Raw genomic sequence first — 12,135 nt, forward strand, 5'->3', positions numbered from 1 at the left:
TATCCTCACTTTACAAAGAGGAAATTGAGGTTCAGAGAGTTTAAGGGGCTTGACCAAGGTCAAGCCACCACAGAGTGGCAAAGCTAAGCTTTAAAATCAGTTAAAATACCAGACTCAAAATTCAAGCATTTAATTATTATCACTATTACCTCTCAGGACAAGAAAATGCTTCAGGCTCTGTTTCCTTAAAGGTTTTACTGTGGAAAACACCAAGGAAATCAAAAGTAGAAAGAAAAATATAATTCTCAGTTATAAAATGAGTAAGTTCTTGGGATCTAATGCACAGCATGATAACTACAGTTAAGAATACTATACACTTTGGAATTTGCTAGGAGAGTAAATCTTCATTCCCACTACACACCCCAAATGATAACCATGTAAAGAGAGAGATGAGTTAATTAGTTTGGCTGTGGCAATCAATTCACAGTGTATATATATATTGAATTATCACATTGTACACTTTATTTTTTTTTTCATTGTACACTTTAAATGCACATTTGACCCTTAAACAATGCAAGGGCTAGGAGTGCTGACTCCCACATCCCAAGCAGTTGAAAATTTGAGTATAACTTAGAGTCAGACCTCCATATACGCAGTTCCATCATAGCCGAGGTTCCACATCAAGGATTCAACCAACTACAGGTGGTGTAGAACGGCAGTGTGTATTTATTGAAGGAAATCCATATACAAATGCACCTGCACAGTTCAAACCTGTGTTGTTCAAGGAGCAATTGTGTACAATTTTGCCAGTTATACCTCAGTAGAGCATAAAAAAAGAAGACAAAAAGTATAATCAACTCTGATATACCTATCACCCAGCTTCCAAGAAGTCCTTGGATGGAGGGATTTGGGTGGAGGGTTCAGGGAGTGGGGAAGGGGAGGGGAATGACACTCAGAGCCAGAAGTCTCAGCTTACACACACCACACATACACACCACATATACATACACACCCACATCACACACAGTCACACACCACACATACATATACATACACCACACCACACACACACCACACATACATACACACACCACATCACACACAGTCACACACCACACATACATATACATACACCACACCACACACACACCACACATACATACACACACCACATCACACACAGTCACACACACACATACATATACATACACCACACCACACACACACCACACATACATACACACACCACACCACACACAGTCACACACCACACATACATATACATACACCACACCACACACACACCACACATACATACACACACCACATCACACACAGTCACACACCACACATGCATACGCACATCACACACACAGTACACCACATCACATACATACACACACAACAAACACAACCACACACCACACATACATACACATACACCACACCATACACACATCACACATGCATACACACATATACATACAGACACCACAATACGTACACATACACCATACCACACACCCCCAAACATACATATACACACACACCACACACACACACACACACATCGCACATACATACAACATACCACACCACATACACACACACACAAGGCTCCCAGGCTCCACTTCTGGCTGTTCTGGGGCTGTGGCCCCAACCACACGGTGGGGGACCGCAGGCAGGCAGCCGTCCACCCCCTCTTCCGCCCCTGCTCATGTTCCTTCCTCCTTTCTCTGTTCTCCTGACGTGCATTTCCACAGCTGCCTCCTTTATAGGTCCCTGGTTCCCCTCCAAGACCTCGAGGTTTTGGCAGCTCTGCAGGACGAGGACATGGCCAGGGGCCCTGACACCGCGCGGAGGTGGGCGACCCTGGTGGTGCTGGCCGCCCTGGGCACGGCTGTGACAACGACTACCAACCCCGGCATCGTGGCCAGGGTCACCCAGAAGGGCCTGGACTACGGTAACTGGATGCCTTCCTTTCCTTCTCTCCCATCACTGACTGAGCACCGGCTGTGTGCAGCCCTCTGAACCCAGGGTATGGCCTGCTCACTGCTCCTTCAAGGCGGCCCTCTCACCCCGTCTTACAGAGCAAAAAGCTGGGCCAGGGTGAATTACCCAAGGTCACAGAGCTGGGAAGCCGCAGCAGGTGGGGATGGACCCCTAGTCTGGAGGACTCTGAGTCCAGTGCTCAGGCCCCTCATGGTCCCCGTCCCTCTACCCAATACCCGATTTGGGCTTGGGCCCTTCACTTCCTAGCTGGTTCTCAGCCCTGATACTGGTCTGGCGGCCCCTGGCTCAGTCTTCAGCGTGGGCAGAGCTCAGGCTCCGTGAGGAGCGGTGGTGCTTGGCAGCCACACTCTGCACAGTAGCTAGCTGGGTGCCACAGAGAGGATGCCCCCCGGCCACTCCCTCAGGCCCAAACACAGCAGAGAATGTTATGAAGCAGCCTCCTGACCTGCTCAGATCAGTGCCAGGCAAGATGCTAAAAGCACACAATGCTACTAGTGACCTTTACAGATGAGCAGACAGACTGGAAAGAGGGAGGGGGGAGGGGGTGGCCTGGATCTGAGCTCTGGTCTGTGTAGAAGTATCGGCGTGGGGCTGCTCAATGCTGCCTCTCGGTGGCAGAGAGATGACCTGCAAAACAGTGGGTGACAGCTGGTGCCAGAGACACCAGACGGAGGAGAAGGCAGGCTCTCAGGGGCGGTGGACCTCCGGGGGAATCAGGACAGGACCGAAGTGAAGTGAAATGAAAGTCACTCAGTCGTGTCCAACTCTTTACAGCCCCATGGACTATACAGTCCATGGAATTCTCTAGGCCAGAATGCTGGAGTGGGAAGCCTTTCCCTTCTCCAGGGGATCTTCCCAACCCAGGGATCGAACCCAGGACTCCTGCATTACAGGTGGAATCTTTACCAACTGAGCCACAAGGGAAGCCCAAGAATACTGCAGTGGGTAGCCTATCCCTTCTCCAGAGAATCCTCCTGATCCAGGAATCAAATCAGGGCCTCCTGGATTGCAGGTGGATTCTTTACCAATTGAGCAATCAGGGAAGCCCCGGATAGGACCAAGGAGACCTGGTATTCCATCCCTGAACTCCCACCCCAGCCCAGGCAGGACACCTGTGAATCCCAGGGGTGTAGACCGGAGGCTCCCCATGAGCTAGGAGAAAGGATTATGCCCCTGCTCTGTACCCAGACCTGGTCGCTTCCCGGGAGCAGAGACTTGGGCTCAGCCTTGAAGCCCAGAAGTCTTCACTCGGGTCAGAGCAGCCTCCGTCCCTCCTACTCCCACCCCAGGCAGCCATCAGCGAGCGTCCTGAAGCGCAGCGTGTCGGTTCAGGACCCTCATTACTGACACTGTTCAGCGGCTCCCAAGTGCCTGAATTCAGAAGGTGTCCTGGGCCTGGCATCAGAGACCCTTGGGGACCCGGCCCCTGCAGATCCACAGATGGTGGCCATCCCACATTTTCATTTCTCTCTGGGCAGTGCCAGTCTATGCTTGGTTTTCTTTTGGACCCCCAGAAGGCCTGTCCCAGGGCACGGGCTCTGGGAACAGAAGGCCTGAATTCAGAGGCTGCCTCCCTCGCCTGTCAGCTGTGTGGTCACCTTTCCGTTTCCTCGTCTGTGATTTGGGGGGTGTAACAAGACCCACACGGCTTCTTCCCTGGTGGCTCAGTTGGGAAAGACTTCCTGCTATGTGGGAGACCCGGGTTCCAATTCAATTGTTTTCAACTAGACCTACTACCCAGGATTGTTCAGATTCATATATGTTCAGTTACACGTATGTAACGTAATACGTGTTTGGGGCCGAGAATTGTGCCAGGAGCAGAGTAAGAACCTGATAAAGGTTGTTGATGTTGTTACTATTATTATTACTATTGTTATTATTACTATGCTTAACTGGCTCTTAGAAAAACGCAAATCCTGGGATCCATCATTTTACTGCTTACTCTTCTCATTTAACGTGTTTGCCATCTAACTGGTTCTCTGAGGCTGTTAACCACATAATAATGGATGGCAGAATTCCTGACCCTGGGGACATTCATTCATTTAGTCATCCATCAGGTATTAAGTTCTAGTCCCTGTGGTAAATGTGGCGGACGTCTGTGACATCTGTCCCTGGCCTTGGGCGGCTTACATCTAGTAGGGGAGAGAGATATTAATCGAAAAATCACATGAATAGTTGCATAATTACAAAAGGTAATGCAAGCTCCAAAAGAGATGCCCACACCATCATGAGAATGATAACAAGCAGGATCGCACTCTTCTGATGAACCAGAGAAAGTTCCTAGAAGAAATGATGACCAGGTGAAGATGAGAGGAAAAGGCTTCCTAGGCAGTGGGAAAAGTGCATGCAAAGATCCTGTGGCAAGAGAGTCCAAAACCCAGAGAGACGCAGTATCTGTGAGGGCAGAGTACAGAGCAGATGTTCAATAAACACCCATAGGATGCATGACTGGGTGTTCTGAGTGGGTGATATTTCAAACTAAGTGCTGGCAAACAAGAGCCTGTAAGGCAAATCTGGGTCACCATGTTTTTGTATGGCCCAGGGACTAAGCATGGCTTTTACATTTTTATATGGCTGGAAAAAATCAAAAGGAGAATCCTATCTCAGGCCGTGTGAAAATGATGTGTGTGCTATGTATGCTAAGTCACTTCAGTCTTCAGTGTCCGACTCTTTGCGACCCCAGGGACTTTAGCTGGCCAGGCTCCTTGTCCATGGGATTCTCCAGGCAAGAACACTGGGGTGGGTAGCCATGCCCTCTTCCAGGGGATCTTCCTGACCCAGGGATCGAATCCATGTCTCTCATGTCTCTTGCACTGGCAGGCGGGTTCTTTACCACTAGTGACACTGATGTGAAATTCAAATTTCAATTTCTCTCAGTAAAGTTTTATTGTAACAAAGCCATACCTATTCATTGACTTACTGTCTACAGCTGCTTTTATACAATAACATCCGAGCTGAGTGGTTGTGACGGAGACAGTAAGATCTACAAAGCAGGAAATATTTACTATCGGGGTGTTGACAACAGCCCTTGACTGAGCCCTGCTATAGACCTTTCCAAGCCCACCGTCTCTGCTATGAACCAGCTACATGCCTCTGACCTCAGCCTCCTCTCTCTCCTCAGCCTGCCAGCAGGGAGTGGTTACTCTGCAGAAGGAGTTGGAGAAGATCACAATTCCCACTTTTTCAGGAAGCTTTAAGATAAAATACCTTGGGAAAGGGCAATACTACTTCTCCAGGTAAGCCCTGCCAGCTCAGTCCTCCGTGTTCAGGACTGTCGTGTGTTGGGGCCAACAAAACCTAGACTCATTGAGCCACAAACTCCTAAACTCAGAGAGCTTAGAGGATCCCAAAGCTAGTGTTTACATCATTCCAAGGGGATACAACAGAGAAGGCAATGGCAACCCACTCCAGTACTCTTGCCTGGAAAATCCCGTGGACGGAGGAGCCTTGTAGGCCGCCTGGGTCCATGGGGTCACGAAGAGATATTAACCCACTCCAGTGTTCTTGCCTGGAGAATCCCAGGGATGGGGGAGCCTGGTGGGCTGCCGTCTATGGGGTCGCACAGAGTCGGACACGACTGAAGCGACTTAGCAGCAGCAGCCGCAGCAGAGGGGATACAGTCCCCAAGCTGCGTGTGGAGGAAACCACCCAAACGGTCTTTCAGGCACTCACCATGACTCCAGAGGGGATGTCATGAATTCCCAAACTCTGTGCCAAGCCCATATGTCAACTGGGATTAGGGGCGGAGGTGAGGTTTCTATGACAGAAAACCTAATCAGAAATGACCTTAATCAAAATGTAGGGGCTCAGAGGACTGAGATGTCCCTGGAATCGTTTGGCTTCTGGTTCAGCTTGAGGAAAGCTCAAATATCACTGGACCCTGTTTCTCTCTTGCCATCTCTCAGTATCGCTTCTCTCTGAAAGGGCTAATTCTCAGGTAGGATGTCCCTGCAAAGAGACCATCAGCATCTTCTCAGCACTCCCAGCCCTGTAGGAGGAAGGCATGGTCTTCCTACCACTCAAACAAAACTCCCAAGATTCACTCTGATGGATCTGTTTTAGGTTATATACATACTCCTGGACCAATCACTGTGGCCAGGGAATAGAAAACATGAATGAGCTTGTACTAAAGTCTCAAGCTCCACTCTCTGAAGATGTCCTGTGAAGTCAACTTTCTCTAGAGCAACATGGGCTAGATGTGGGGAAGAGTTCCTCCAAAGTAAAAATGGCAGTTCTGTTATCAACAAGAGAGGGATGTGGGTGCTGGGGAGAAAACCCATAAATATCTTCTAAAGAATTTTGTGCACTCACTTAGCAGCAGATATTTGAGTACCTACTATGTGTCTGATTCAGCAGGCTTTGCTATTGTACAATAGTGAAAAAAAGACAGACACATTCCACCCCTTACAGAACGTGTAGTCAATGGAATTACATTTGTTATCTTCGCTGATCATCACACACCCTGCAAGAGAGAGGTTATTGTGCCCGTTTTACAAGTGAGGAAACTGAGACTCAGGATGATTAAGCAATGCGCCCAGGATCACACAAAAGTAAATCAAAGAGCAGGATTCAAATGCAGATTTGTCTGACTTCAAAGCCTCGCCACAGAGTTCCCAAGGCTGCTCTCATCATAACTTTCGGGCTCTCCTAAAATGGATGTGGTAAAGGACCGGGCTGGAGGGGAATGAGTCCAAAGGACCATTGACTGAGTCCTTGTGGGGATCCCGAGGAGATTAACTGATCATTTCTTCCTTGCAGCATGGTTATTCAAGGATTCAGTCTTCCCAATTCCCAGATAAGACCATCGCCGGGTGAGGGCCTTGATCTCACTATCAGAGATGCCAGTATCAACATCAGAGGAAAGTGGAAGGCACGAAAGAACTTCATGTGCGTTTCCAAGCTTGTTGTTTGTTGAGTGTGTGGGTAAGCTCTTGGTGATACTTGGAAGAGAGGAGAGCCAAGATCTCAAGCATGCCCAATTTTTGCCTGGCCGAATACCATCTGCCCCCTCAGAGCTACTGGGAAAATTATTCACAAAAGAAGTTTTAACATAACTCTTGGTTAGTAGCTGAACATGTTCCCACATCTCAATACAGAACACCGTTAAGGCTGAGTTGGTACACATGGCTTAGGATAGAAGGCTAAGTAGGACCTTTACTTTACCCCTTTATCAGTTAGCAACTGCTGTGTAACAAACCGTCCCAAACTCAGTGACCCAAAGCAAGTCATATATCTCCACTTGTGTATCTATTTTTTTTGCTGGAGTTCCCTGCCATAGGTTGGCCTCAGCTAGGGGTGGCCCTGTTCAACATATATCTCCTCCTCCTCCCTGGACCAATGAATGGGCTACAGAGAGCATATTCTTAGGACAGCAGAGGTGCAAAAAGGGTACCAGAGGCATATGAAGTCCTAGATTCTGAACTGGCCCATAGTCACTTCTACTCATATACCACTGGCCAAAATAAGTCACGTGGCCACGTCCAAAGTCAAGAACATGGAAATACACACGTATCCTCCCAAGATGGGCAATGGAGAGGGTATGGATGCAGGGAGGCTGAAAATTGGGGCAAATCATCCCAACTACAACTGTGAATCTAAATACTGGGCTCTCACTGCGGTCACTGTGCAGAAGTGATAGTGACTCAGATGACCTGTCATTTTAGCAACTTCTCCTTTGTGCGGAATCCAGGGAGAAAACAGACACTTTGATGAGGACAGAGGCGTAGGTCTGCCCTTCGTTATAAGGACTGCTGATGTGTTGTTCCCAATAAGCACTGCTTAATTTTTCTTTTTCTTTCTTTTTTTTTTAGCTTTTTATTTTATATTAACAATCCTGTTGTAGTTTCAGGTGGGCAGCAAAGGGACTCAGTCATACATATACATGTATCCATTCTCCCCCAAACTCCCCTCCCATTCCAGGCTACCACATAACATTGAGCAGGGTTCCCTGTGTTATACAGCAGAGGGAATTGCTTAATTTTTCATGTGAGCTCTTTCACATCTATCATTTCACTTACGGATCATAAACAAATAAATAGCAATACTTCCTCACATTATAGAAGAGTTGACAAATTGCATTCACATCCACTGTCTTATCCCAAACTCATTTCAGGAGGGAGTAGTTATTAACCCCATTTAATGAACAAAGTCATCAATTAATTAAAGACACGTCCCTCCCCAAAACTCAGCTTTCTAGTGGCAAAACTAGTGTTCCACTGGTGGTCCAAGGTCTGAGTAAGGAACCTGAAGCTCAGAGAGGTTGAGAAACACTCCCAGTGCCACACAGCACAGGCAGAGGCTGAGGCAGTGGATCAGAGGAGGGTTCTGCCAGGCAGACATGGCTTCAAACTTCGAGTTGGAATTCTGGTTCTTTTACTCAGCTGCTGTGTGACATTGGGCAAGCGGCCTTCCCTCTCTGAACTCCATCTCTTCATCCTGAGTGGGGATAACAGCAAAACCTACCTTCCAGCATTGATGTGAAGTTTGATGGCAGAGGGGAGAAAATGCTTGCTCCAAGCCTCATGTTTGTGTTTCCCTTCAGCAAACTCAGCGGCAAGTTTGACCTGAGTGTGGAAGGCATCTCTATTTTGGCGGGTCTGAAGCTGGGCTATGACCCTGACTCGGGCCACTCCACAGTCACCTGCTCCAGCTGCAGCAGTCACATCAACACCGTCCGCATACGCATCTCTGGCAGCAGTCTGGGGTATGACCTCCTGGGGCTGTGGATGGGAGGAGGGATGAATGTGCATGCGTGCGCAATCACTCAGTCGTGTCCGACTCTTTGCGACCCCATGGACTGTAGCCCACCAGGCTCCTCTGTTCATGGGATTCTCCAGGCAAAAATACTGGAGTGGGTTGCCATTTCCTCCTCCAGGGGATCTTCCCGACTCAGGGATTGAACCGTCTCCTGCATTGCAGGTGGCTTCTTTACCACTGAGCCACCTGGGAAGTCCTGGGAGGAAGGACAGGATTATCCTAATCATTCTTGTATTCAGACAGCATATCCCAAATGCGACTTCCATGCCAGCCTTGTCCAAAGGCCTCAGATGTAAGGAGGGGACAAAGGTTCACAGATGGAACACACCCTCCCTGCCTTGAAGGGTCCCTTCTCATTCAGTATTCATTCAGCAAACTTTTACTGAGCACTTATTATGCTGCAGACTCTGCACTAAACACTTTAAGTGCACCAAGTTATACAATCCTTATCACAAGCCTATAGGCATTCATTCCTCCATCCAACCAACAAATATCAACTAAGAAACTTTTGTGCATGAGGCTTGTTCATTGTGTTCAAGAAAGAGCAGTGGTCACTAAAAATCTGGCCTTGCTGACGTGACTGGAGGCTTGATAGATGCCGAACACTGTCCAGACATGAGCCTTATCCCATTCTGTCCACACAAAGACTCTACAAGGTTAGTCTATTATTACCCCACTTTCAGAGGAGAAGATCAAGGCACAGAAAGAATAGGAAGTAGCCTGAGTTTTCATACCTAATGAGAATTGAGAAGGGATTCAATCCAGGAGTCCCAGCCCCCAGATTCTTAGCTTCACTGCCCCTGTTCTCTTGAAGCTTCAGCCTGTGGGGAAGATAGACATTAATCAAATCATTGCATTAATGAACGGCTCACAAAGAATTACAAAAGGATATTAAAAGTAGGAAAAAGAGGTACCAAGTGTGGTGAACACATAGAACAGACGGTTCTGACCTAGTCTGGGGGTTGCCCAGTTCTTTGATGAAATGATATTTGAATTGAAATGAAAAGAAGTAGGAGTTAATTAGATTGGGGACAGTGGGTGTTTTAAGCAGAGTGAACAGCGTGTGCAAAGGTCCTGGGGTGGGAGGAAGCAGAGGACACAGGAGGACATGGCAGAGCTGTGGGGCTGGAGGAAAGAGAGAGAGGGAGTGACGAGGAATGAGGCTGAGATGGGGCAGGGTTCCCGCTGTGCACCTGTGTAAGAAATAACCTCATGACCAGTCACTGAATACAGGAGAAGAACGGCCTGATGGGGGTGTACAGATTCGGAGCCCAGGGATAAGGGCGGTTATAGGCCTGTTCGGAAGAGCGATGAGGCTTCCCAGACGAGGCAGCCTTCTGAGCACAGCCTGGGAAGTACCTGGAAAGCCTCACGCCTGTCCCCACATGTCAATCCAGGTGGCTGATCCAACTCTTCCACAAAAGAATCGAATCTTCGCTCCAAAACGCCATGACCAGCAAGGTAGGAGGGGCTCCGAGTCTCAGCCCGCCCCCGTCAGAGTGGGTGGGGCCCGCGGTGTCCACAAACCTCAGGCATCGCTGGACACTTCGCTCTCACCCCAAACTCTTCAGCAGGCCCCTCCAGCCCTTAGGGAGCACAAGTCCAGCTCTACAATGTGTCAGGTCAATTTTCCTGGGAATCTAGCAAGAGACTAAGGTTCATGTCACGCACCCTCAGCAAATGCCCCGACGCTTGAGCCACCTCTGCCCTCCCCCACGTCGTCCCTCCCTGCAGGGAAACTATGTTCTCTCCTGGCGAGCTCTCTTAGCCCTCCGGCCTCCTTCCCCGTCCCCTACCCCAGAACCCCCTTGGTGGTGGTGCTGCTGCTGCTGCTAAGTCACTTCAGTCGTGACCGACTCTGTGCGACCCCATAGACGGCAGCCCACCAGGCTCCCCCGTCCCTGGGATTCTCCAGGCAAGAACACTGGAGTGGGTTGCCATTTCCTTCTCCAGTGCATTAAAGTGAACAGTGAAAGTGAAGTCGCTCAGTCGTGTCCGACTCTTCCTGACCCCATGGACTGCAGCCTACCAGGCTCCTCAGTCCATGGGATTTTCCAGGCAAGAGTACTGGAGTGGGGTGCCTTTGCCTTCTCCACCTTGGTGGTGAGCCCCACCCAGAAAACGTGCAGCTGATGAAGCTGCTAGACTAGAGTGTAGCCAAGCTATGTCCTGAGGCTGGAACTGGTATGAAGGACAGACACAGACCAGTGTGTCCCCCCAACCCTGCCTTCACTCTAACCCTCTTCTCCTACAAGACAACTTCTTCAGCTGAGAAAAGGGGTGGTTCCTTGGGCTAGCTTCCCATTAATATACCATCAGCTTCCAGGGAACACCAGAGCCTGTCTTCCAAGCCAAGTGAGCTTGGGTTTTCTCCAGAGGTCAGTGGGGAGCCATTGAAGGTTTTAGGCAAGGGGATGACCTGGCCAGATCTGTGCTTTAGAACAATTTCTCTGGCTGCTGTGAGAATGGCTGGAGGGGCCAAGAGCAGGGGCAGGAGTCTTGGGAAAACTAAGGAGGCTTGTGCTGTCTTCCAGATGGGAGACTTTGGTCTTCCAGTCAAAGGCACTGACAATATGGGTAAGGAGATATCAACCATCCATCTGAAGGCACTCTGTCAAATATTAAAAGAAAAAAATATCCATGCATTGTGGTCAAAATGCATAGCAGAGTAGATTATAAAATGGGTTTTAGAGTCTGAGCAGGAAATAAAATGGAGATATGCATCTCATACAGTCATATGTGTGCTCAGTTGCTCAGTCATGTCTGACTCTTTGCAACCCCATGGACTTTAGCCCACCAGGCTCCTCTGTCCATGGGATTTTCCAGGCAAGAATACTGGAGCAGGTTGCTATTTCCTTCTCCAGGAGACCTTCCTGACCCAGGGATAGAACCCATGTCTCTTGCATCTCCTGCATTGGTAGGCGTGTTCTATGTTACTAGCACCACCTGGGAAGCCCCCATACAGTCATATACAGCTACTATTTCGAAGCTATATGTTGGACTCTGAGCTTCCTGGTGGCCAAAGTGAAAAGGGAAGCTTGAGTAGCTACATGATTTTTGAGGAAACATTCAAGACAAGCAAAACCTGTCCACATAATTATTCCCAAAGGACATTGTCCACTACAGGAAGCCTTCCCTGATCTTTTCTTTTATTCTCCCAAGATCTGCGAGGTGGTGACTGGTACTGTGTCCTCCAAGCTGCAGCCTTATTTCGAGACACTGCCAGGTAAGAGCTAAGCGGAGCTAAGAAGGCTGGGATAAAAGGGGAGGGGGAACCTGGGGTAGAAGGGGGAGGGAAAGTTGGGGTAGAAGGGGGAGGGAAAGTTGGGGTAGAAGGGAGATAGAGAGGTGTGATGGAGCCAGCAAGTTTCCTAGGTAGGCCTGGGCTTGGGTGGGAATGAGTAGAGCTGGTTATTTTCAAATGGT

At 48.9% G+C, this 12,135-nt stretch overlaps 1 protein-coding gene across 1 annotated transcript in view; it reads left to right on the forward strand.

Moving 5' to 3' along the window:
- The first annotated feature begins 1,689 nt into the window (after positions 1 to 1,689).
- The window catches only part of BPI (bactericidal permeability increasing protein), a 30,208-nt gene continuing 19,762 nt past the window's right edge, over positions 1,690 to 12,135 (forward strand). Inside the window, exons 1-6 of the mRNA XM_061127265.1 lie at positions 1,690 to 1,903; positions 5,075 to 5,189; positions 6,712 to 6,840; positions 8,495 to 8,656; positions 10,107 to 10,170; positions 11,872 to 11,935. Of these exons, the coding sequence (XP_060983248.1) occupies positions 1,774 to 1,903; positions 5,075 to 5,189; positions 6,712 to 6,840; positions 8,495 to 8,656; positions 10,107 to 10,170; positions 11,872 to 11,935 (664 nt within the window). The 5' untranslated portion in view covers positions 1,690 to 1,773. The remainder of the gene's footprint in view (positions 1,904 to 5,074; positions 5,190 to 6,711; positions 6,841 to 8,494; positions 8,657 to 10,106; positions 10,171 to 11,871; positions 11,936 to 12,135) is intronic.

The sequence above is a fragment of the Dama dama genome, chromosome 23 (genome assembly GCF_033118175.1).
Source record: "Dama dama isolate Ldn47 chromosome 23, ASM3311817v1, whole genome shotgun sequence".
Lineage (NCBI taxonomy): Eukaryota > Metazoa > Chordata > Mammalia > Artiodactyla > Cervidae > Dama > Dama dama.